The 27,370-nt window shown below is 45.7% G+C and overlaps 1 protein-coding gene across 4 annotated transcripts in view; it reads right to left on the bottom strand.

The window, feature by feature from the left end:
- MAP7 (microtubule associated protein 7) overlaps positions 1-27,370 on the bottom strand; it is a 1,007,524-nt gene that overhangs the window by 693,095 nt on the left and 287,059 nt on the right. For all 4 annotated transcript variants that reach the window (XM_078649192.1, XM_078649193.1, XM_078649191.1 and 1 more), the window contains exon 2: positions 11,874-11,897. In XM_078649192.1, the coding sequence (XP_078505318.1) occupies positions 11,874-11,897 (24 nt within the window). The remainder of the gene's footprint in view (positions 1-11,873; positions 11,898-27,370) is intronic.

Genomic DNA, 27,370 nt, shown 5'->3' with positions numbered 1-27,370 from the left:
CATTAATCCTCTCTCACCCTCTCTATCAGATTAAGATAAACCATTTACGTTCATTAAGTTTGCTAACTGTCTAAGAAAGTGATATCAGATAAAGTGTTGCTGTACTATTCTTAGTGACTGACATACAATAGGTGATTAGCATCACTTTTTTCGGGTCCACACGAGTGTTTGTGTTTCACAGAGTCACACTAACTCCAAGCTGCACTTCGGCCTCACACGGAGCAGTTGTCCATCAAATGAAGTACTGCTTGAGGCAAGATGTAGGACACAAGACTTGGATAAAACCAGGGAAGTAGCTCCCTCTCAGTCAACGTGGGACCTTGTGTCCAGATGCACAGTGGTGTCTAATCCTATGGAGGAGGATGCAGAGATACCCATTTTTCCAAACCTCAGGTGGTAGGCAAAGTGAATAATCCAATAAATCCGCTTCATAAAGAGCAATGATCTACTCTTTTGACATGTATGTTTTTTGGAAAGCACTCGCTACTGATACACAATCTTATTGGTACAAGAGTTCATAGTTGGAAGAATAAGACAGTCACAGCTTTAAAAGTCCCAAAATGTACAGTGTTGGCTTCTATGGTCTATGCCCTAGGGTTACAGAAGGAGGGCCATATTTCACGTTCACAGAGCTCACTTCAGTTTTCTCTCACAGCCCGGGCATGCTCTAATGCTTAGGTTTGGAACACTGAGGCTTATGCTGCCTGAGACAATGTGCAACACAGAATTTAACCTTACAGGCCAGGCAGATCTTGGTTGTCTGCTTCAATATTTCTGTATGACTTTGGGGAATCACTAACATCCAGAAACCAGATCAAAAACAATGAGCGTCTGCACACTACACAGTACAGAGACTAGAAAACCACATTCTAAGTTCACACCGGTTTCACAAGTAAACTTAAATTGTCCGTGACCAGTGACTGAGAAGTAAGCTGTACATCAACTAGAGATGGTCTGTATGTATGGCGCATTATAGAAGTATTTCCATTCCCTCTCTACCTAAAATATCTATTAACAAACCTCATTGCCACAACTAACATGGAAAGACGTTGCTTTGGGTTTCTTTCTGTAATGCTCTGGGGCACAAAGAAATGGGTGTGATTCTGTTTGCTACTTCTTTTTAAAAAAATAATCCTAACCCTTCCCTTGCAAGAATATTTCCCCGCTCAGTACTCTGTTGTTCTTAACCAACCTGTATCTAGCCTGTGTTTAACTTTACATGACAGGAATACTCTTCAGGCATAGGTAATGCTTGGATCAGGGGACCGATAAAAGGGCCAGTCCTTTAATGGGGCTCATGGCACCTGTTTGAGAAGGATAAGGCACCTAAAATGTAGACAGTCTGTCAGAATGGTAGGTAAACACCAAGTTAAACACAAAGGTATCCTACTTACTGCCATAAATACAACCTGGTAAATGACATTTTCAACTAATCATAGTCACACCAACATTTCAAATTCTTTCCTTGAGGCAGGAGCGCCAATCTGCTTTCCACTTTAATTGGGCAATCGTTCTCAGGTCCAACATATCGAATCTTTTATTTTCTCTCGACAGACGGTAGAAGGAATGGCAATGCACATGCACTAGGCATTCATAGCAGTGGCATGGCAGAGCAATAATATAGACACGGAGAGAAGCAGTGAAGAATATTAATACGCACTGACTGCAGCGCTGTATGGCAATGATTTGTACATTGACAAGCAAAGAGATCTAGCAAAAGGCTGGGCATACACGCCAAAAATGCAGCTTTGTAACGATGTAGGCACAAAGTTCACAAAGCATGCATGCTAGCATATCGTTTTGTGCATCATGGTGGTTTTGTCATGTTCCTTGATTAATGTGTGCGACATAATGAATTTAAATGCAAAACCCATAGCCAGTCATTTCAAATGCAATAGTTGAGAATCCACCAGAGGTTTAATTGTAAAGGGCACTGCTTGCTCAATGAACCGAGGAAGGTGCTGGAGTCAGTAACAAGGAAAGGCAATTGCTAAAATCATATCACAGGTCCACAAAACATGGGGGTTAATGAGAAATGTGCAAACAAAAAGCAAGGGAAGAGGTAGTTTTAGGTGAAAGGTGTACAGTGGCGAAGAAAAAAAATCGAATTCTGTGGCAATAGTAGTGAAAAGACACTTCTGCCTACTCCCCGCCTTGAGTAGAGACAAATAAGGGTGGGCGTAGCAGGCAAACATCTAGCAAACCAGACAACACATTTCTTTCCAGATGCACTGCAGCAACTTGTAGAAAGGGCTACCTCAAACCTCCCCAAATGCACAGACATCACGGGCAGATTGAGTGCTACACCTTTGAAATTCTGCTTTATTTTCAAAATGTTTAAAATAAGGTGCTCAATGTTGCTTTTTTCACAAAAATTAACATTAAAATATTTCGTATTTCCACCTTCATCTTGTAGACCAGCCTCTCTGTGCCCTAAACAGCCCAGTGACCAAGCAACAGCAAAGGTGGTAAGAACATAGATTTGTACTGTGTATTCTCGATACTTTAAAACTGCTGTGTTTTTGCTATCCGTGACTGCTTAAATTGAAATCCTTGTTTCTCTGCAATCTGTACTTTTAAAACTGCTGGTTTTTCTACCAGACTCTCCTAGTTTTCCCTGCACTGTGCTTTGGTCAGCTGGAGCAACCCCCTAACATACCCCCCTTGTGTCTTTGAAAGTTAAAACAAAAAAAAGGCAAACTACACCCTCGGAGGGTAAGTACATTGTGTTTTAAGAGGCTGCTTAATCTGCTTTATGGTTTAAACTGTGTTTGAAAAGTGTATGTAGCACTCGTTTCTGGCTAGAAAAAGTGATTTGTTTAAGTGGTGCACGAAAACAGTATTTTTTGTGGTTTTAGATTTACATTTGGGGTTTACTTGCTGGCTAAAACAGGACCTAAAAAGTGTGGATTGATCCTGTCTGCATCCAAGGAGATTCTGACTTCAGAAGCAGCAGTCCCTGCCCTCTGGCCATCAGCCTGTGCTTGAGGTCACACGCTCCTTATATAAGTTAGATATTGGACATTACATTTGTGCTCTGATTGGCTGCTGTATCTGGAGTTTCTATTGAGCTTAGGGTTGGTGTTCCGATTGACTGATAGGTCTAGGGTTCTGATTGGTCCTTGGATACTAATTTTATTGGATGTAGGGCTTAGGGTTAGTGTTCAGATTGGCCGATAGGTCTAAGGTTTTTGATTGGTTCCTGGGACTAGGGTTTCTTCTGGACCTAGCGCTTAGTGTTTAATTCGGATTGGCTGCTATGAATAGGGCTGTGATTGGCTGTAAGTGTCTGGTCTCTTATTGGTCCTAGGGCTTAGGGTTAGTGGTGTGATTGGTTAGGGTTAGTGCTCGGGTTCCCATTGCTGAAGGGGTGACCTGATCACTGGGGCTATTTAATGTCAGGATTCAAGGCGTCTCAGCCCGGGCGTCGAGGCTAAGAGTGGAGAGGACAAGGGCACTGCGTAGTCGGACCTGGTCGGGCCTAGGGCCAGAGATGTTGCCGTTTTTCCCATTCACCAGAACCCATCCTACCCCTTCCACATCCACATTAACACACTCACAGTAAATATACTCTACTCATTTATTACAAACAAACACTACACACATTTCAATGTCTCAGCACCCACTACAAACCCCCACAAACCACACCTTTACACACTTCTACTCCAACTACCACACATTTGCACCATCACTCACACACAACACACCACTCTGTCCTATACCACTAACCAATCCAGTCATCACAAACACAAAAACAACCCAATTCCACACCATACATAACTATATCCCATCCAGACACACTGCCTGCTCTATTTACTCCTAATAAACCCCTTTCTGTCACAAATAAACCTATACTCAGCCTTCCATCTTTTCATCCAACACCCTCCTCTTCTTTTTATCAAAAAAACAACACAAGCCTTACACTCCGCTACATCACACATATTACCTCTATTATCAATTACATTTAAGACAAACACTCTTAACTATTGTTCATTCCCTATCACACAACAAATTTACCTTGCAGCTTCTACTGACCAACAATACTTTACATAAAAATACTTCTCAAAAACAAATACATCATCACCTCCTCTACCTACTCCTCAAAAACAAAACATAACAAGCACCACCACAACAAAATCTTAGACACACAACATCTACTAATACGTTCCATCACAAACTAGAAACATGCACACACTCCCACCTTCCTGACTACACAAATAATACACACCCTAAACAGACTTCACTACCAAGCTTTCTCTCTTCTTTCACACTTATCACATATACAGCACCTCTCTATTAGCCACATCTCATCCTTTGGACAATTTAGAACTTTACAACATGACACGCATGCTGCACCACCACCCCTAACTCGTACACCTTCCACCCTAAACAGACACATACAAAATAAGTAACATGCCATTCTTCACAACTTTGTATCTCCATGTATACTACACAACAAGGCTACTCTACAAAAACAACAGCACACAAACTCACTGTCAACTACCATCTCCACCACCTACACACGCAGACCCATCAGAATGCCTTCTTAGCCTGCTGAATGAGGAACACAATATGAAACAGCTACACTATTGCTAACCTCATACAGCTAACACCAGCACTAAGGACACACCTGCTACAAGCCCAGAAAACACTGCTCGCTCTTGTACAAAACAAAGTCATACCATCATCAAAGCACTGTCTCTGAACTGTCTACTAATAAATGATGGATCACTCTCAAAAAAGAAGCATCACATCTGCCACATCCTCACTGACACACAACCTGACTTACTCTACATAACTGAATCATGGTTGGGAGATGGCATGGCTCCAGTGTCGCACGAAGGCATTCCTCTAGGCTATCAAACTATTACACAAAATCATATAGGCAAAAGAGGAGGTGGCATAGCTGCTGTATTCAAACAACCATTAAATATCAATATAGCTGGTGACGTCTCCATACATGGTTGTGAGGTCCTCTTCACCAGATGCAACCCTACACCATCTTCCTCCTGTAATTTTGTGCTCCATTACAGACCTCCATCTAACAATTCAACATTCCCAGACACACTTCGAGACACAGTTTCAACTCTTATAACACTACACTCCGACCTATGCATTCTTGGTGACCTAAACATTTGGTTTGACAAACCCAAAATGCCCCATCCAAAAATCAATCATCACTGGCCTAGACACACTGAACCTACATCACATCGTACACAATCCCACACACATCCCTGGACACATCCTTAGATGTCATTTCTGCAACTAGTTACCTTTCAAACAATTACTCCAGTCACATGGTCAGACCACCATAACACCGCCCAAAGTATCAAAGAAGTATGAAACCTAGGAATTACCATGGACTCGAAGCTATCAATGAATGCACAAGTAGACAACTAGCAAGATTAAAGCTTCGGTACTATAAAAACTATGCAACACATCTTCCCGCACCTGGGATTTCCACACAAAGCCCAGGGTACTATCTCTCTTGTTCTGTCTAAACTCCATTACGCCAAAAGCCTTTACCACAGATCGTCCTTAACAACTATGAAAAGACTGCAAATGATTCAGAACTTGTTGCTAGACTACTCTTACATATAAAGCCACAAGTCCACATCTCCCCTGCCTTGAAGGCCCTACATTGGTTTCCGGATGCCAGGAGATCCACATTCAAGCTGCTTTGCTTCACCCACAAAGCAATACATGGAACAGGACCGCACTTCATCAGGAATGCAATCACCAAATGCATTCAACAAAGGAACCTTTGCTCTGGATTGGCACATTGCCTCAGGATCCAACCATACAAGAAAAAGACCATTGGTGGCACATCCTTCACTGTTCAAGCAGTCAAACTATGGAACTTTTTACCCCAAACCTAAGATCCACGGATAACTACCGTATCTTCAGTAGACTACTCAAGAGTTGGCTATTCCTCACATAACCACCATACTCAAACATACATTTACAGCATATCCCTGTGCATATAAGCATTTATTTGGACTATAGTGTTTTGCCTTGTATAAAGTGTATAATAATTATGTTTATAAAATATAACTATTCATTAACTCCGCTTAACAAATGTACATATTACTTATGGTTATATTAGTCTATGTTGAATATGTATATAGGTCACTGCTTAAATAAGTAAATCTTTATCATAACTATTTATCTGCAATTGTTCACTAATGTATTATATATTTTTTTAAATAAAAACAAATAAATTAAATTAAAGTACAGCAACACTTGAAAGTCTGAGTTTATTAAATACAACTTAAATCTACATATATTACCTTCCTTATACACTATATCTCACCCTATACCTCTCTCAATATATCCTCTACCTCCACTCTCCAACTCATTCCAAACCCCATTCCACTACTATGATCCCCAAAATAACTATTTCTAGACTCTTCCATTCTCTACCCTTCCTTGCATAAGCTCATAACTCTTACTATTCAGGTCTCCCAAATAAGCCTCTTTAAACCCTTCCCTCTGACTCTTCCCCCCTCCACCTCCCTTTACTTATCCCAAACCTTCTATTACTGCTATGAGCGCCAAACAAAGCACTTTATAGACCCTTCCCTCGTCTATCCCTCCACTATTCTTTTCAATCCAACTAACAGACTAACATGCCCTTCGTTCAAATTAATTTCATATTTCTCTATGCTAATTTCCCACTAATCCTGTTTGGGTTCCGGAGTAGCGTGCTACCCGCTGAAAAGCGCTTCAACACCTCATCAGGGGTAGCAAGTGCTATATAAATGCAAAACTCTTCCCTCTTCTCGCCCTCCACTATCCTTTTCCAATCCAAATAAACTCATATGTCCACCGCTCAAACTAACTTCATATCTCCCTACACTAATTCACCACTAATCCTCATTGGGTTCCAGGGTAGCGTGCTACTTGCTGAAAAGGCAATTCAATGCCTCATTCGGGGTAGTAAGCAATATATAAATGCAATTACAATTTAGGTTTGTGCTTTATGTAACAGTAGGCTACAGCCCGAGCCTTAAAAGTACTTGTATTTGAGATATCTGGACTCCCAAAAAGGGAACATCTATTCTGCCCAAGAAATATTTTGCTTGCTGGAACCATCCTGATCTTGGTAATTAGTGATTGGATAACTGAAAGAGCAGCAGACGTCAATATGATGTTGCATAACCTTTCGACAAGATCAAGATTTATTGAGGGCTATCAATTTATTCTGTACTGGAACAGTTTCACACACAAACAGATAAACAAAAACAACCACTGGACACACCAATAAGTTTGACATTCTTTCTGGGTGGGCGAACGCTGTGCAAACACCTAATCTATTGACTTTGTCCAAGCTTGAATGTGTAGTGGGGAACGAGTTATGACAAAAGCATTTCAAAAACAGTTGCTCCAGGAAAAATAATTGTTTTCTTTTCTTTAGTGTCCATTTTTAAGGGGATTATGTCAATGCCTGCTTCCCAGTGCTGAAGGGTTGCTTGCCATATGATTAAATGCACATCAGCCATATTGGAATGCTAAAACAGTTATAAGAGTGTACTGTTACAAGATGGTGTGCTGTCTTTATAATCAGTTGGTAAGCGGTATAACAGCACAAGGAAGTGAACAATGAATTTAAAAGCATTTGAAAAATGGATGCAACAGAAAATAAAGGAAACCTTTATTTCTGTGGAATCCTTTATAGGTCACAGCCTACCAGACAGAGCAGCTGTCTGGTTTGCTAAAGACATCTTGGAGACATTCAGAAAGTAGACCTAGGAATGCATTCTGCCCTTTGCTTGACACTGCAAAAACAACAGTTGATGGACAGAATGCAGAACAATGTCATACATTCACCCCAGTACAGAGATCTGGGCCTAAATCCATCGTTTTGTTGCACTCCACACCACCCCAGTTCAGACATGGCCATATGCAAATCAGCCTTGACCCTGATCCCTCATGGGAATAGTCTAGCCCGAACTGCCAAGCCATGTCTTTCCTGGACCGGAATCAAGCATCCTAGGACCGGTTGCTGGCTATCAGCCGTCTTCGGCAAGGATAGCTTGACTCCAGTGGTGTGGAGAGCATGGGACTCACGTCTGAGCATACCCATCCCATACCCATGGCAGTTCGGGCTGGACTGTTCCCATGAGGCACAGGGTCAGACTGATTTGCATATGGCCATGTCTGAACTGGGGTAGCAGAGTGGGCTAAAGAACGGTGATGGATTAAGCCCAGATCTGTTGACTGGGTGTGAGTGTTTGATTGGTTCGGATGCTCCGTCCATCACCACCCCATTTTGTACCACATTGCTTGACACTGGATTTGTGGTTTGTAACTCATGTTTTCTTGCTTTCCATTTACTTGCTTTATTAGTCTTAGGGTGTCCAGCTTGAGTTCATACCTTCCCTTGCCCATCCCTTATTTAGAGTATCCTTCTGAGTGCTCCCTTTCTGTAAACAGGCCTATAAATCTTGTTCTTATCTTGTCATTTGTTGTGCATTCAAAGACTAAGGTCAAACGTCAGGCATGGTCTTCAGAGGGCTCTTGTTTACTTTTCTTTCTTGGACTTCAAAGAGAAAGAATTTGTGTGACAATATTGCTGAAAAATGGGGGTAGGAAAGAGTTTTTTCTAGCACACAACAACATTTGTATTAACTGTGGACAGAAACTTGAATTGACCAGGACATAGCCAAGATTGCATAAGTTAATTTAGCGCAAGTGTCAAGGGAGTGACAAAAACAGATAAAATCTTGGGCCCATTTCCCTTTAACCGTTCAGCGTGAATCTGGTTAAGATGGTGGTGCTACATTAAATAACCTTTCTCTTTAATTCAATTCCCCTACACTTTGCCAAACCAGCTATTGATAAACTTCAGCACGTCGTAAACTCTTATTTGGGCATATAGAACTACCAGAATAGCCTGGAAGAAGTTAAGGCGTAGGAGAGAGAAAGGTGGTCTTGCTCTACCTGACTTATGCTTGGGCCTTACGGTTTTCACATTCCCGGATGCTGTTAAAAATGCCTGTAAGCACTGGGGCAGGAGGCAAGTTCCTGGCTATGTTAAGGGGGGCCAGTCTACCTAAGGAGGGCTCTTTGTTTAAATGTGGGGAACCAAAATTCTTCAAAAAGGTTAAACTTAAAGTCCTCGAGGCAATGGTTTGAGAATGGGCTAGACTAAAGCGCCTTGTAGGCCTTAATTACTTTTCAAGTCTAGCGCCACTCTGGGACTCATGGGGCACGCCAGAATGTCTTCAGGATAGACTTGCTTTACCACTTAGAGAAACTGGTTTGATGGTATGGGAAGATCTGGTCTATGAGGGTGCACTCATTTCAAGGGAACAACTAAGAGAAAGAATGGGAGTGGGCCTTTCAAAGTTCAAGTATATCCAGTTGCAGAGCTGGATGGAGGAAGCCGTGGATGGTGAATTTAAACTCGCAGATGAAATATGGAGTGAACATCTCCCAAATGAACAGTGCAAGCAATTGTGGCGAAATTCATTTAAGACTCTCTTTAGTATAGTAAAACCTGCCTGGCTGAAGAGAAACCACTTATTCACAGTACATAGGGCCTATTTTTCTCCATCAAGGCTGTCTAAATTTTCAAATGGGACCCCAGTCAGCTGTAGGAAGGGCGGCCTGGTTGAAGCCTCAGATATACATATGTTCAAAGACTGTCCTGCCATTGTACTCTTTTGTGACGGAGTTCGGAAGTCATTGCGGTATATTTTGGGACCTCCAATTCAAATAGACTTGGCCCTGATAATTTTTGGACTTACTAATCAAGTCACTGGACCAGCTAGATCCTTTTTATTCTACACTATTTTTCTAGCTGGGAGGCAAATATGCAAGCGTTGGATTGAACCTTCTCCTCCCATGCACTCCGATTGGTTGGCATCGATGTATGAGACATCTAAGATGGACCTGTCCAGAGCTTGCAGTAGTAAAAGGACAGAATTTCTGGGACTTGTTGCTAAACTGGGCTAGGACAGGAATGATAGGGATGTAGGTTTTTGTTCTAACTATGTATCTATGAACAGCGGGTCCTATGATTATGCCTCCTTGGCACTCTTTGGACCATGTTGGGCACCCCCGATCGTCTGCCAACGAAGTCTATCAGGTTCTTGCGGGCCTAGTCGAAGAGAATCCTAATCCCCTTTTTTGGAGGTAGCAACATTCATTTCTGTCAATGTACCTACAGGCTGAAGGCAGCACGAGATTCCAAGTTAATGCCTACTCTTCTCAGATCACTGAGTAATGGTACGGACAGCTTGTTTGTTCAATGGGGTTTGAAGTGAATGAGGACAATAATAAAAAGAAACTTTTGTATTAACTGTGCAAGTATTTCAGAATATATCAGAATTAGGAACACAAATGAAGCACACTTTTGTTAATTCTAATGATTGTTGGAAACAAATGCTTGAATATGATCAAAACAAATCTTTACATTAGGTGATAACATTTCCTAACATTTTGGTCAGTGCACTGTATAGTTGTATTAGTAAAACTGTGTCTCTGTTCAATTGTAATGGTAATTTCATTTTAAATGTGCTGTCTGTAATGACAGTGTGCTACCACACCAGGATTACTTCACTCTACGCTACTCCACTCCATACTGCTCCACACCACTGCACTCTACTCGGCACCACTCCACTTTAACCACTACACCCGGCACCACTCAACTGTATGCCACTGCACTCTACGCCTCTTTACTCTACCCTGCACCACTCTACACTATGCTACTGCATTCTTCGCAACTACACTCCACACCACTTCAGTCAAGGCCACACCAATCTGCTCTGCAAAACTCCACTCTATGCCACTCTGCAACACTGCACTCTACACCCCTTTACTCTATGCCATTGCACTCTACACCACTTTACTCTACGCCATTACACTCTATGCCACTGTACGCAGCTGCACTCTACCCTGCACCACTCCACTATATGCCACTTCACTCTACTCTGAAGCAATCTACTCTACGCCTCGCCATGCCCCTGCACTCTACTCTTAACCACTGCCCTTTATGCCAATTCACTCTACACAACTGCGCTCTATGTCACTGCACTATACTCTGCATCACTGTATTCTACATCACTGTACTCTACACCACCGCACTCTGACAATCTACAATACCGTACTCCAGCCAGTGAACTCTATGCCACTCTTCACTTCTCCACTATATGCCACTGCACTCCATACCACTGGGCTCTATCCTGTACTCTATGCCACTGCCCTCTGCGCCACTCCACTCTACTATGCACCACTCTAATCTACGCCACTGCATTGCACGCTGCTGAATTTGATACCACTGCACTCTATGCCACTACACTCTGGAACACTCTAAGCCAATGCACTCTAAACCAGTACACTCTATTCTATGCCACTCCAGTGTATGCCACTCAACGTGACTCCACACTATGCCACTACAATATACAACACTCTCTGCCACAACACTCTAATCCGCTCATCGCCATTCCACTCTACAACCCTCTACGCCACTAATTTTTAACCATGTTGAAGAGCAGTCACACTTGTGTATAACACACCTGAAACACATTGGCAAAGCTCATAGCTCTTGCAAAGGCGAGACCTATTGGCTTTGTCAGAAGGAAACACCTAAACAGACAACAGAAACAGTGGGACTAAAATACCCTTATGGTACATTCAAGATGAGCTTGACAATGTCTCAAGCCAGTGGGATATGGTGCAAAAAAAGTAAATGACTGACAGATACGGACTCAAAGCTGCTTAAATAAGTATACTAAAACAGAATAGGTGCGCCATGAATGGCACAAGCGCCAGACACATAAAACCCAAATACAGAATTGTTTGTTCAAAGTACATTTTACTTTACATTATGCTTTAAGACAAATTAGATACATTGCTGTTGTACTTACGAGGCGTGGAGGTTGCCCCTGCACCTAAGGAGGAAAATAGGAGATAGTGAATGTTGAGAGAATTGAAGAGCAGTTTGCAATTTAGAAAAACAACACCACATCTTCCCTCTTACAATCGCTCCAACACCACTGGCTAGGTATCAATTACAAAAAGGAGACCTAAAAACCCCACTTACAATGGTATAAAAAGAGATAGTTCAAGCCATTCCACATAATAAAGAAATGCAAATATAAAAGAATGTTCCCATTAAAATTGTATACATTTTTTTTAGAAAGACCACTTAAAAATGTAAAACTGATGATCCAAGGCAAATGAACAACTCCTTGAAATACTTAAGTAGTTAGGGAGCATATGGCACCTTTGTGGGTTGCATTTTGAAGCCATTCAAATACATTCCATAAAAGCTGGTTGAATGCACAGAAAAGTGTTTTAGAGTCAATCATTTTTATTATGCGGGAATGTAGTATGGTACACAGCCCAGCTGCCTACATCAACTTGCCGGCAGGGCGTAAACTCAGTGCAATGACACAGTGTCTGGGCCTACATACAGGAGGACGACCCCGCGGAATCAAACGAACTTCAGAAGCAGCCCCACCTGAGCTATGACCTCTGCCTTATTTCAAGTAACGAACAAGAAAGAAAAATCAGAAAACCTCCCCCCCTCCGCCCTCCTCCCCCAAAAAACAGCCCCCCTCCCATTCCCACCCCGCCCCGCATCAGCTTCTATCTGCGCTGCTGACTTCCCAGGATCCACCTGCTCTACCAGGCAAAATTCAATCCACAGACTTAACCCCTTCCGACTCTAAAGGAATGAGTTGCAGGATCTGTAAATACTTTGGGCAAGTTACTTCTCGGAGGTCTTTGGATAGGAGCTGTAAGAACGGGCCCCATAGTTTAGCGTATTCTGAACCCTTCCCATCCATTCCCAGCGAGAGTCGTTCCATTGCTAGAATGTGCCAGAGTCTCTGAAACCAATCTCGTGGGTCAGACACCGTCGGGGAACCCCTAGTGCGCCAGGAGCACCGGTCTCGCAGCTAACACAGCCAGTGCAATCTGCCTACCCTTCAGCGAGCACAGGGGAAAAAACTTAGGATGGGGAAGCCCCAACAGAGTATGCTCCGGCATCCGAGGGAACGTAATCTGAAACGCAGCATCCAACTCAGCCAAGATCGTGGTCCAATACCTCCCCAGCTTCGGGCAGTGCCATAACAAATGCGCCAGTGTCCCTGAAAGACCACCCCCCCCCCCGCCAGCAGATGCCCAACTTGGTGGCATCCCATGCTCTAACGCGCACCGGAGTGTAGTACCAATATGCTGCTACCTTGTAGGCCGATTCGGTGCCCGCGGTATTAGAGGCCGTGTGCTGTGCGCGATAGAAAACGTGCTCCCACTCTTCTTTTTTCGTCAAAGGGCGTCCCAACTCCTTTTCCCATCGAACTTGGGCAGGTGTACGCTGCCTCCTAGGCTGACTCAAAATCATCACTCCGAGATGAGTTTCCGGTCGTCCTTCTTGCAGAACAACCATTTCACAAACGCCGTCCATGGCCAGGACATGGAGGCAACGTTGGGCGGTTGGGTAACCCAATGTGTCACCTGTGAGTAGTGAAAAGCATCCGCCATCGACAGCTGGAAAAATTCAGTGCGTAGCCAGGTGAATGGAATCAAGCCATCTAAGTCAAAGAGGGAACCCACCCTCTTACAGCCTTCCTCTCGCCAGTGATGGAAGACACGCGGCCCGGTGGAAAATCCGGGTTATCAACGACAGGGGTCATTGGGGAGGGGAACGTAGTCCACCCCTTGCATTGCGCCAGCTGATGCCACCCATGCCTTGAGGGTCAGGGACGTCACCGGGGAAGAATAAAGGCCCCAGGCTCTGTGCTTGCACGGCAACTATAACTCCCGCCAAATATTGCAACCAGCCACTGTCTGGTCCATAAAGTTCCAATGTTTACTAGACATGGGCTTTTGACTATGTACCTAAGGCAAGATGCTCGAAAGTAGGCTATCAGCAGAGGAAAGCCCAGCCCCCCAGCCGCCTTCGGGGTGACCGCTACAGACAATGCCTGCCACAGTCGTTTATTGTTCCATAAGAACCTATTGAGGAGCCCCTGCAGCTTCTGTAGGGTGCCCTGCGGAGGATTCAAAGGTAGCATTTGAAAGAGGTACAATATGCGGGGGAGTACAGTCATTTTCAGAGCCGCCAGTCTCCCATACCAGGCCAACTTAAGACGGGACCAATCCGAGAGGGCTTTGGTAACTTGATCAACCAGCACTTTATAGTTCAGGGACACTGTTTTAGCAATAGAAAGGTCCAATCGGACACCCAAGTACGGGATGTCAGATTGTGTCCACTGGAAATCAAAGTCCTGCCTCAGATCCAGGACGTTTGCGTCAGGGATGGAAAGATTAAGAATTTGCAATTTGGAGAAGTTGACTTTAAAGCCCGCCACCTTCTGGAACTCCAAGAGCTCCTTCGAGAGGCACCGCAAAGAGGAGTGGGGGTGGGTTAGTGCGAGAATGACATTGTCCGCATACAGACTGATCTTATGTGCATCAGCCCCAAATTTGATCCCGGTGATATCAACGTTAGACCGAACATGCTGAGCAAAGGGCTCCATATTGAGCGCAAAAAGCAACGGGGAGAGGGGGCACCCCTGTCGCGCTCCCCTCGTAATGGGGAAAAGAGAAGATCTGCAGCCATTTACACGCACAGCCGCCTTGGGGGCTGCATAGAGGCACTGAACCCACCGTAGGAAATTATCCCCCACCCCAAATGCCCTCAACACAGCGAACAAGTAGTCCCAATCCACGGGGTCGAAGGCTTTCTCCGCATCTATAGAGAGTAAGAAAACCTGCGTCCGAGAGCGATGGACTAAGTCCATGAGGTGGAGCAACCGTTTAGTGTTGTCTCCTCTCTGCCGTGTAGGAATAAATCCCGCTTGATCGGGTTCGATGATACCGTCCATTAAGGGGCTAAGCCTCGCCACCAGCACACCCGCAAATAACTTGGCTTCAATGTTGAGCAGCGAAATCGGCCTATACGATCCGCACTCTTTGGGGTCTTTCCCCGGTTTGAGAATGACCGCGATGGCCGCCTCTGCCATGGACAGAGCCACCGCTTCGGTGTCGAGAAAAGAATTAAAAAGGTGGGTCAAGAGCGGAGCCAGCTCCACCCAGAAAGTTTTATAAAAGATAGCGGAAAAGTCATCTGGCCCAGGCGATTTCGCCACCTTCAGTTTTGCAATAGCAGAGGTGACCTCCTCAATGCAGATCGCCGAGTCTAAAGCCTCCGCTGTTTCCCGATGGAGGGGTGTAACTCCGCTGGATTCTATATAGTCCGCCACTCCCGTAGGGGACACTCCCTCCTTCTCATATAGGGTCTGATAAAATTGGCGAACAGTGTCTACAATGGCAACATCTGTGGTGTGCTCTGTCGCTTGCGGGCCCCTAACGGTGTGTATAGTGGTCAATTGAGTGCGCGCCCGTAGCCTGTGTGCAAACATCCGCCCCGCTTTGTCTCCAGAGAGATAGAACTTTTGTCGCAGTCGTAATAGGGCATGCGAAGCTCTATTTAGGTCAAGATGTTTTAACATGCGGCGCTTCGCCTCTAGCTACCTCCAAACCCTTGGTGCCCCAGTCCTTTTATGAATCGCCTTCAGGCCACTAACCTCCCCCTCTAACTCAGCTTGTTTCTCCTTGCGCAGACGGGAGTATGTTGCTGCGATCGCTATAAATTCGCCCCGACCTACTAATTTCAGGGCCTCCCAGACCGATGCTTGAGGCGTATCCCTCACCTCATTTTCGGCAAGGTAATGAACGATAGACTCGGTGGTTGCGAAGATCCGAGAGACCGAGTGGAGCAGGGAGTCACGCAGGCGCCAACCCGGTGGCGGCCTAGCACCGCTGGAAGTAAGGACTACAGAAATAAGGGCATGATCTGATAAGGAACACGGCACAATGTCTGCTGCTGACAAATGAGGCATAAGAGAGGACGTGGTCAGGAAGTGATCTAAGCGTGCATAAGTCTTATGGGCTGATGAGTAATAGGTGTAATCGCGCTCCTGGGGTTGCTAAACGCGCCATACATCGTACAACCTTCCCTCCAAAAGCCACTGTGACATCGCCCGTGTCGGGTGGGACCGCTGCTCCGATCTGTCAGCCCCTGCCTCCATTACAATGTTCAGACCACCACCCACCAGAATCAGGGCGCTGCCTGCAAGAAGGACTCCTGGTTAATATTTGGAGCATAAATGGACCCAATAGTAAACTGTGTCTCACCCCATTGCACACGCACAGCCAGAAATCTGCCTTTAATGTCCACTACTTGGGAGATAATTTTGCAATGTGCGCGTGCACTAAAAAGAATGGCCACCCCGTTCTTTTTATTAGGCCCCGAAGACCACAGCTGGAGCGTGAAGCGCTTGTCTGCCATGCGACGGACATCTTTAGAGAGGAGATGGGTCTCCTGCAGCAGGCACACACTATCCTCTGCACTTTCCAATAGGGATAAAATAGCAGCGCGTTTCACTGGGCTATTCAGGCCTCTGACATTGAGGCTCACTACCTTCAGTTCCTTACTCAGCATGTCAAGACGAGGAACAGATTGCCTATGCACATTCCTTTTCTAAAGCTTCCATGGTACCACATTGCCCCAACTGTCCCCTGGATCCTCGTCTAGTTCCCCCGAAAGCTGATGCGGAGCCCCCAAAACAACCCCAAACCCCCATTCCCCACCCCCCACACATGTAAACCCAGAAAACACAAGACTCAACATTCACAGTAGAAAAGAGCAAACGACAGTCCGTTAAACAGGCCCCAATAGCAGGGGAACATGGCACCAACCTTCCACTCTCCCAGTTCCTGATACAGGAATCGCCTCCATCCAAGGACATAAGAGTGTCACCGACCTGCATCAAGTAAACAGTCTCCTCCGGCGCCAGCTACTGGCCCAGTTAGTGCCAAGCCAAGCCCTCGAACCTCAAGAGCCCCCAGACGTATCAGTTACCAGGGCCACAGGGTATGCTCAGACGTGAGTCCCGTGCTCTCCATGCCACTGGTATCAAGCTATCCAGGCTGATGAGGGCTGAAAGCCCAAAACCGGTCCTTCGGATGCTTGTTTCCATTCCAGGGAGAACCTGGCTTGGCAGTTCGGGCTGGACTGTTCCCATGGGGCACGGGGTCAAGATTGATTTGCATATGGCTAGGTTCAAACTGGAATGGCATGGTGAGCAAAAAAACGATGGATTTAGGCCCAGATCTCTGTACTGGGGTGAATGTATGACATTGTTCTGCATTTTGTCCATCACCTGTTGTTTTTGCATTTGTCACCCCGAGTGGGACGGGTATGCTCAGACGTGAGTCCTGTGCTCTCCATGCCACTGGAATCAAGCTATCCAGGCTGCTGAGGGCTGAAATCCCGAAACCGGTGCTTGGATGCTTGTTTCCAATTCAGGGAGGACCTGGCTTGGCAGTTCGCGCTGGACTGTTCCCATGGGAAACAGGGTCAATACTGATTTGCATATGGCTGGGTTCAAACTGGAATGGCATGGTGAGCAAAACGTATCGGCAACTGTTGTGTCCGAAAAGGTAGATGAGGATGACCCAGATACAGCAGAGGAAAAATCCCCGTCCCCACTGCCCGTGCTTGCACCTAGAGTCACCAGAGGGTGCAATAAGGGTCAACCTAAACGCGGTGGGCTATGTTCGAGCAGAAAAAGACCAGCCTCACCGCCAAAAAAATGTGATATGGACGAAGGAAGGGGGGAGAACGGGGGGGAGTACATTCTTGGGAGATGTCCAGCTTAAGAAATTAGTGAGCATGTTTGACTCAAAGATGAAAGGCATCATAAAACCACTGGTAGCAAAACTTGATCAATTAACAGAAGAGGTGCACAGACTAGGGGGGCTCCTAAAGAAGACCATCGAGGAGGTGGGGGATATACCGAATCAAGTGGCATGTAGAGTTGAGCCAAAAAGAGCACCTATGGGGCCCACGGTGGGGGGTGGAGAGACAACAGTACCCAACCCTCCCCCTATTTATCATCAAGAGGTACGGGGCGATGCACTATCTGAAGATGGTCTCTCAGCAAGGCCAGCGGGACAAACTGCATCGTGTCCAGAGAAAGGTCCAGTAGAACTCATCGTAGAGGCCTCTCCCCTTGTTTTGGTCTTGGCTAATGTACCACCCTTAAAACCTTGCCAGATGGAATCTACACCCTCTCTGCTAAGTAAAGCATCACATTGGTTATCTAACAACATGGTAATATCCCCATGGGGTACGCAGCAGCTAGCGGGGGAATTAGTTATGGCAAGAAGAGTTGATTGGATAGGGAACAGCCCAAAAAAATTTGGGGGTGACTGTGTAGTGTTGAATTTTTCAGAGCCTGATGTACTCCCCAACATCCTGCCAAACTTGTTCCCCCCTCAACGTAGAACTGCAGACATAATCCCACTAACTCTTGAATTCTTTTATTCTAGAAGAGGAAATGTTCTGAATCTAAGTACATTGAGGACTAAGTGGAATTTGGTGTCAAAGGGAAGGGTTAGGGGTGGCCAAATTAGTGACTCGGGCCTGAGCCTTGAAAATAGGTTCTCAGCACTATCCAATCTTAATGAATGCGATTGACTTGGTTGGGGTGAAATCACCGAATGTAATGATCCAATAGTGCGTGACAGTTTCTGTACTACCGCTGATAAGGGCAGTGTGTCTATTGCGCCCCTAGTAAGAAGGAGGGGACTACCAAATTTAAATGTAAGAGGGCCAGATAGGGAAGCCCCTGTACAGCTGACTGTGAGCAACTCAGAGTGTAATATTGGTTTTGGGCTTATAGTCTCTCCTTTTGAACCATTAGACTACCCTCCTGTTAATCTAGACCCCGAAGATGCTTTGGTGTCTGCAAGACAAGACAGGCTGACACCTCCAGGGCACGCATGTCTAACTACAGATAAGACAAGGCTGATTTTCCTTTCTTGGAATCTCGCCGGAATAGCTAACAAACTGACTTCCCCAGAATGGTGCGACTTTATTGATCAACATGATATTATTTTGTTTCAGGAAACATGGTCATTGAGTCCAGTCTATCGGCTTGGGTTTCTCAACTTCTACATCTCAGCTATAAAAAATTCTAAAGGGCGCCCATCTGGAGGTTTGACAATTTGGGTACGCCAATCATTGCACTGTAAAATCCAGCAAAGGACCCTTCCATCAAGCGACATATTGCCAGTCAACATTACGTGGGCTAACGGCCAAGGGGTGGCTATTTTCAACATTTATGCCAGGGGGGTTGGGGGTGGGAAAACATCTGAAGTAATATATGTACTTGACCAAGAGCTTGAATTGTTGTCAACCCAGCTATCTATTATAGTAGGGGGTGACATTAACACCACTTTTGAACCTCTAGGACAAGAGGATCAGATTTTGGCCTGAGAGGAGGATAGCAAATGGGGAGTTCCCCAGCTTGAACTGGCTGTGGTCAAGAGATGGTCTGCTATGGCCATCCAAATCAAGAGTCTATGCCTAGCAAGGGGACTTAGAGCAGCAAATGGGCGTACCCATCAGATCGTCAGGGGAGTAATACATTTGATAATGGAAGGTCAACTAGCCGAATAGACTACTTCCTGGTGGATATCAGGGATTGGCATAGGCTGCAAGATATGATTGTAAAAAGTAGAATTGAAAGTGATCACAATCCTCTTTGCATGGATTTCCAAATTAATTTAGGGTCGAGAGAATCAAGTCTGGGGGGTGACAAGGTGACCTTAGATATAGTTTCCTCAAACAATCCGCGCCATGTAAAATGGGGTAGATTGGTAGAAGATCCAGAGAAGATTGAGGATCTTAAGAGAGTAGTGGTTGAGGAAGTAAACAATCTGAAATTACATAGTAATAAACCAAATTTCTCCGAAATTATGGCAGAGGCTCACAGTAATTTTTTTACTAGGCTTCAAGGGTTCTTTCTGAAAACAATAAAACAAAACAAGGCTACGAAAAAGTTACCTAAGCTAGGGTGGTATGACCAATCCTGTAGAATAGCCCGCAAGAATCTTAGTACCGAACTCAGGTCTAGGAATATTACAGGAGTGAGGGAGGCCAGGGATATATATAGAAAAGCCCCCAAAAAAGCTAAGAAACAGTGGGACGAGGATCATTGGCGTGACTTGAAATCTGCTTGTGCCTCTAAAGACCAAAAGCAATTCTGGGCATTTGTTAAGTGGGACAGAGGAGGGACAGCAGAATCCCCACAAAATAATGTTGCTAGAAACCTGTGGATAGATTTTTTCAAGCCTCAGTATGCCTGTAACTTAGCTGCAGATTGCTATACCTTACCCCCAACGGTCTTCTACAACTGCCAAGTATTTACCATAAAAGATGTCAGTATTGCATTAGACTGTGTGACAGGGGGAAGAGCGCCAGGTATGGATGGCATTCCTGCCGATGTGTTTTTAAGTGATCGGGAATCATGGTGTCAGTATTTTACATGGCTAGCCAACTCTGTGGCCCAGGGTGCTCCTATACCCAATTCTTGGAAGGGTGCGGAAATAATTCCAGTTTTTAAAAAGGGCGACAAATCACTACCCAGTAACTATAGACCCATCAGTCTTATAGATTCAGCTCAAAAACTGATGGGTCGATTAGTGCAGAATAAGCTCCATCTTGGATAGTTGAAAAAGATATTTTGTCTCCATATCAAGCTGGTTTTCGCCCCTCGACAAGCTCAATCGACCAGGTTTTCTACTTTATAGCCCTCTATTGGAGGAATGTGACTTTGATCAATGGCCCTCTTTGTGCCGTATTTGTTGATTTAAAATCAGCTTTTGATTTAGTACCACGGCCAAAACTTTGGAGTGTGCTTGCTGAAGCTGGTATAAGTCCAGAACTGCTAACACTGCTGGTCCGCTTGCATGAAAATAACTATGCTAGAATCAGGTGGGGGGCACAGGGTAAAGTGACTGATCCCTTCCCTGTAGAACGTGGGTTTAGACAGGGGTGTGTCTTGGCCCCCACATTGTTTTCCATATACATTAATGGTATTGTGGACTACCTAAGAAGGTCACCCACCGATGCACCAGTACTAGCAGGGGCTCGTGTGCCAGTCCTCATGTTTGCGGACGACACGCTGATAGTATCACAAACTCCTAGTGGGCTTCAGAAGGCAGTTAATGCATTTGGTGAGTTTTGTCAGAACCGTGGTTTAGAGTTGAACACTTCTAAGACCACGTTTATGTGTATGAACCAACGGAAGACATTCAAAGGCTCAATTACTTTTAATGGTACCCCATTAGAGCAGGTAGAGGCCTTTACATATTTAGGAATATCCCTTCAGGGTAATATGAGATGGAAAAATCATATCGATATGGCAATTTTAAAATTCCATCAGTTAGCGGATGTAGTAGCGCTCAAACATAGAGCCTCACTGACCAAACCAATCACCCCTGCTTTAGAAATTTACAACATGAAGGTGATAAGTGCCTCACTGTATGGATCGGAACTATGGGGATTCTCTAATTTGAAGGACCTGTCACTGGCAGAGAATAGGTTCCTGCGGCGCCTAGTCGGGGCACCACAAAGTACTCCCACTGTTCCTCTGTTGTTTGATCTTGGCAGGAAAAGTATAGAGGACTTAGCTCGCCTACGCCCTCTGTTATATTGGAGACGGATAATGACAACCCCGGAATTAGCTCACTATGCTGCCGCACTAGCGGATATTATCAATGCTGACCGCTTTCATACCATCTTGTGGCTTAAAGAATTACGGTGTCTATTATCCAAGCTGGATCTAGACCATCTATGGGCTAATACCAATGCATCATGTTTTCCATCAAAGATTATTTTGAAGAAAATGTATTGGGACATGGTTCGGTCATCTGCTTTTTGTACTGGATCCAACTCCAAATTAACCCGACGTTTTCTTGATATCAAAACAGTACCATCTTGTGAACTCTATTGGGACATTATTGAAAAACCGCTCGACAGAAAATTGTATTTTCAATTCAGATTTGGAACTTTTCCCCTAAACGCATTTACACAAAATTGGTCTGCGAACCGGGATGAGAAATGCCATTTTTGTAAAGATCTAGCTGAGAATGTTTCTCACTTACTGTTTGTTTGCCCTCTTTATGACTGCCCATGTCGCAAGTGGATAAAACCAGTGTGTCATAATTTAGGAACACGCAGGCACATAGAGGCGCTTAGAATACTGGAAACAGATTGTACACCCTACTTTGCGATCGCTGTTGCAAAATTTTTAGGATGGGCCTGGACTATTCGCACCCGCACTTTACAACTATCTGATGCAGCCTAATGAATTATTGTCACCATGGTTTTTATGTATGATCAATTTTTATAATAATACTTGATGGAATATTTTATATTGAGCACTGGAAGTGACAGCATAAAGTGTTTAATGTGTGTTTTAAATATGAATTTTAGGTTTAGTATTTATTGTGTAGCGTTAGGATGCAAATTGCTTTTATGACTTGCTGTCGAATAAAGCTTTGAAATTTGATTTGAATGCAGAACAATGTCATACATTCACCCCAGTACAGAGATCTGGGCCTAAATCCATCGTTTTTTTGCTCACCATGCCATTCCAGTTTGAACCCAGCCATATGCAAATCAGTCTTGACCCTGTGCCCCATGGGAACTGTCCAGCCCGAACTGACCTCTAATTCCCTCCATGCTATGTAGGAAGCGCAGCCAGCAGGCTGGACCCCAACCAAGAATCAGCTCCTCCGCTCCCAGATACAAGCGCGGCTCCGCCGAGATCTCCAAAGCGTGGGAGGCGGAAGAGGGCCGGTCTACTTCGCGCCCGATAGAACGGGCAACGTCACATCGACCCTGCAGCCCGACTTGAATGTCACAAACCGCTGCCGCGGGTGAGGGCCATCACAGTCAAGGGTAGATCAATACCAAACCTCCTGCCCAGAGGTAGAAGCTAGCAGCGGACTTCCGACCCTCCAACTCCTGAGGTTGTAGCTCTCCTGACTCAATGCATGGGCGAGAGGCCCACTTCCACCGGAGCCTGTTTACAGGGAGGCCCCAGCCTCACTGCCAAGCGATCGACCGCACTAGAGGGCTAAGGCCAGTCCTTTATGATCTCCTGCACTCACTGCCGCACCACGAGGCAAGCTGTTGGGCCCTTCAGATTGTCCACTAACCCACACAGCTGAGCGGCCGCTCCCTCAGTTACCACTCTGCAAGGCCTCCCCGCCGATAGGCGGGCCGAGCGGCGAATGTCCAAATCTCTGCACCCAGGCCAGGCCTCTCTTAGCTGCCCGTAGATGTGCCTGCCCAGGCGCCCAGGGGGAAGGGAACAGCAACGCGCCACCGCCGGTCGGGCCCGCCGCCAGCCCCCAGGAATCCTGCGCCTCCAGTCCACAGGGCCTCTGCTCTAGGAGCACCCGGACACACTAGATACTGGCCGCTCCAGGGCCGACTCCGGCCCTCAGCACCCCGCGCCCTCGCTCCAGTTCCACACCGTCCGCCGTCCTGCAGACCGAGCCGCCCCCAGAACAAAGATGCAGTCTCAGGTGCCCCTCGGGGAGCAGACACACTCCACGCGCTGCCTTCAGCTGCCGGGCAAGGTGGGCCCCACCCCAGGTGCAAAGCTACCGGGGTGCTGCCCGCCGATTCGCGGGCTGACTGCAGGCCACTCACTCTCGCCAGACCAACCCTGAACCCAGCAACACAGGCGCCTCCACGCGCCGCTCTCTGCAAATGAGGGTCGCTCACTCCCGTTGCCGATCCACAGTCACCTAGGATAGGACCGCTGCCGCACTCACCAGGTCCCGCTTCGCCGCTTACCATGCACGGGGGGCCCCACCAAAGAGGCTCAGTCTCCAGCAGCCCCGCCAGAGGTGGAAAGACAGCAGGGCACTGTACACCCGTTGGGCCCCTTGCCGTCTGCCGCCCCGCGGACCGAGGCCGCGGCCCCAGACCCACCAGCTGTCACTTTGCGCCGGCGCTTACCACCCGGCACTCGGGCCACTCACAGTCGCTCTGCGCCGCTCCGTGACAGGGGCCAGTCCACTCCGTCAACCACCGCAAGCACCCGCAGACGGCACCGCAGAAGCAGCTCCACCGAGCCTCTCTTTCTGGGGGCGCAGCCAGGCTCCACAGGTCACCACACTCGAGGCCGGGGCACCGAGGGACAAAATGGCGGCCGCCGTCTGGGGACCCCGCCGTCACCGCTACACCGCTGCTGCTCCACAGGTAAGACAGCCGCCGCTACCGTCACGGCGGCTGCAGCCCTTCCACGCCGTATGTCCTCCAGGCAGCTGTCCCCTTGAGGGCTCTGACCAGCCAGGGTCGCCGGGCCTTCGCTGCACCAAGGCCGCGCAGCTGCAGACGGCGGTACGCCACACCGGGAGCAAAAATAGGGCCCCCAACAAAGGAGCGGGCACAAGGGGAGGCAGATGACCCCCGCAGCCAGCACAGATGGGCACTAGTACGGGTTAGAAACAAAGCGGTGCACGAACGGCGCCGGAGGGACAGTAAAACACGTCCTACTCCGCCGCCATCTTAGCCACGCCCCCAGAAAAAATGTTTTAGACAAAATTTGACAGAAATCAAATATTGTACTAAATCAAGTAAACCTGGTATCAGTCACCTGCAACAGAGCAAAAGAGGCAGTAGATCTGAAAGGTGGAAGTGCATTATAATTAATAAGTAAAGTGCATTATAGTCACATTTTCATCACAGACATATCACAACAGACATTGCTTTAACCCGTCACTTTGTTTCTGAAATGCGACTTATTAATCAGTTCCCAAACTGGACATAACCTTGAGATATTTTATTGATAAAGATTTTTTTTTTCATTATGCTGGGGGATTTCCTTAGTAATATTCTGTAAACCAACTCAATCCCATCCCTTGTTTAAATATTAAAGAAAATGAACTTAGTATGAGAGAACCACGGAAATTATTTGACTGAATTTGATATATGTGATTGCAATTTAGGATGTAGTCCCCTAAAATGCAGTTCACCTCTAGCCCCTAAGCAGACTGATGAGAAAAACCAGAGCAAATTGCAAGGAAGCATCTGTAAATTGCATTCCTAGCTCCAATGGAAGAGAGTTATGGGGTACCCAAATACACAATTACAGGTTAGCGCAGAAATATTTTCAAGAATTTCATTGCATTGCAGACTTGTGTAAGACTCAAATTTGCACACAAATGCCCTCTCAGTAAGCCCAAAACCGAGCGCAAAACATCAATATAGCCCTTGAAGAATGTTCAAGACGAGTATATTATTAATTTGCACAAATCAACTTTGTCTTTCAGAACAGTATACAGGTACAAAATTCGATTTGCTACACTGGCTGAATGAACTCATTGTAACACAAATGTATGGACAAGTATGAGTGATTATGACACGCTATCTGCGTTTTTATTTAACATTATCAACCAATTTTTTCAATGGAAAGATGCTAATATCTCAAGAAAGTCGAAAAGGTATTTGCTCTTCTGACCACCAGTACTCATTAGCAAAGAGTAAGACAGAAATGAGACTCAGCCCTGGCATAGAATTACTTCCAGCAAGTGTCAACAAACATTTGATTAAATAATTGATGAAGATGTTAAAGAAAGTGGGTGAGGCCACGACACATCTCCTCCTCACCATCCCTCTTATGCTACAAAGTAACAACTAGCTTCAGCAGAATTATGAAGCTGCTTCAAACTATAATTATTTCATTAAATGGTATTCACTTCAGGCAACATTCAAAGGGATTATTCTATTTCTGAACCTTGTTTTATAACTCTCTCAAATATCAAGTGCTTGAAAGCAGGAATTCTTATCAGAAATAAGTCACCAGTTAGTTTAACTGATGAAGATAACCAAGACACAGAATTATGTAACTGGAGAGAAAATGTCCCATTTTTGGCAATGTGAAATATTTCAGACAATTTCCAAGCATTTGGAAAAGTCTAGTTTCAGGAAGGGAATTCATAAACGAGGTATGGGGCCCATTTCTCAAGATCACATTTGAAACAAGCATTGAAAATGCAATAGGTCTCGCCTTGATTAAGTTAAAGCCATTTGCTTTGCTAATGGTATTGTATAGCAAAGCAAATGGCTTTGACTTAATTAAAGGCAGGACCTATTGCATTTTCAATGCATGTTCATCTTACATTCTACCCCTAGGCGCGGGTATCCAAGGAGTGACTGAATGTCAATATCTTTGGGCGGCTTAGAACCCCATTCACAAACCAGCAGAGCGGAAATCTGTTGTGAAGAAGGTTCCTGGACATTATGAGGACGTACATGGTTAGATTCACAGAACATTCACCTCTATGAGTTGAAGTCTGCATCTCTAGATATAGACAGAGATTCACTCAAAGAGCGAGTGCCTTCAGAATGGGGGGAGTGCAGGGTTCTACTTGCAGCTGGGAAGGGTCAGATTCTCACTCACTGCACAGGCCCAGGAGCTAGGCCATGAACATTTAAACAGAACGATTAAGGACAAAAGAGTGGTTATGTTTTATTAATTCTTTCGCTCCAATTTCAGAATCATATGAAAAACGGTGCCATTCATACCTGTAGTTATCATCATAATCTGAAATGTACATGTTTACGAACTGGATACTCTCTCAGGTGATTAGAGCGCTATACAAATCAATTTCCCAGACATGAAAGTTCTAACTGTAGCCTCCCGCATAGAAGCCCCTGACGCCAAAGCAAAGACGGCACAGGAGGGATCCATGTCCTTCCCACCTCCTCGCAGCACCGTTCCTGTGTCACCGGCCCCCAAACTGCGGGAGTATGCACGCACATGACCTGAAACCTTTGTCCCTGCGTAGCACGTGGCTCCCGTGCCAAGATCCCTCTGCAAGAGCACCTTAGGGGGACAATTGGAAACAGCCAAACATTGTTTTCCAACTCCAAACTGATGAATAAAATCCCTGCCAGCTCCAGTTGTACATGTAATGAGATGCGTGTTCCGACTTTTAGCGACGTGCCCATGCCTCCCCCAAAGACCATGATACTATTGCACAGTGCCTGTGTCACCCGTTGTTGTAAGGTTGTGCTGTGTCATAATGTATTTTATTTATTTTACTTCGCTTTTGTGTAGCGCGAACTCCTCCTAAGATAATGGTGTGCTTTACATAAGCACCCGTTCAGTTACATTGCACATGCTTCTATTTCTATTTAGTATCATGCACCCTTATAATATGAAAACGGCGGCCCTTGGCCCTGAGAGCCCCCAGGAGAGTGGTAAACCCACAATGTACTTTCACCAGCACCAAGAAACAGACACCCTCAAGACTGCGCAGTTCATAGTAGACATTTATTTCCCGCTCCACTTTTCTCGTGAAGCCCAACGCTCCATTCCTCTCCCTTCTCAACATACTCTGTTACTGCACGTGTCTGGCCAGTAACATAGTATGTTGAGAAGGGAGAGGAATGGAGCGTTGGGCTTCACGAGAAAAGTGGAGCGGGAAATAAATAAATAAAGTGAGCGGGATGCCTAAAGCGTGCGCCGCATTTTAAAGT

The sequence above is a fragment of the Lissotriton helveticus genome, chromosome 6 (assembly GCF_964261635.1).
Source record: "Lissotriton helveticus chromosome 6, aLisHel1.1, whole genome shotgun sequence".
In the NCBI taxonomy this organism is placed as follows: domain Eukaryota; kingdom Metazoa; phylum Chordata; class Amphibia; order Caudata; family Salamandridae; genus Lissotriton; species Lissotriton helveticus.
This window is presented reverse-complemented; position numbering and strand designations above follow the sequence as displayed.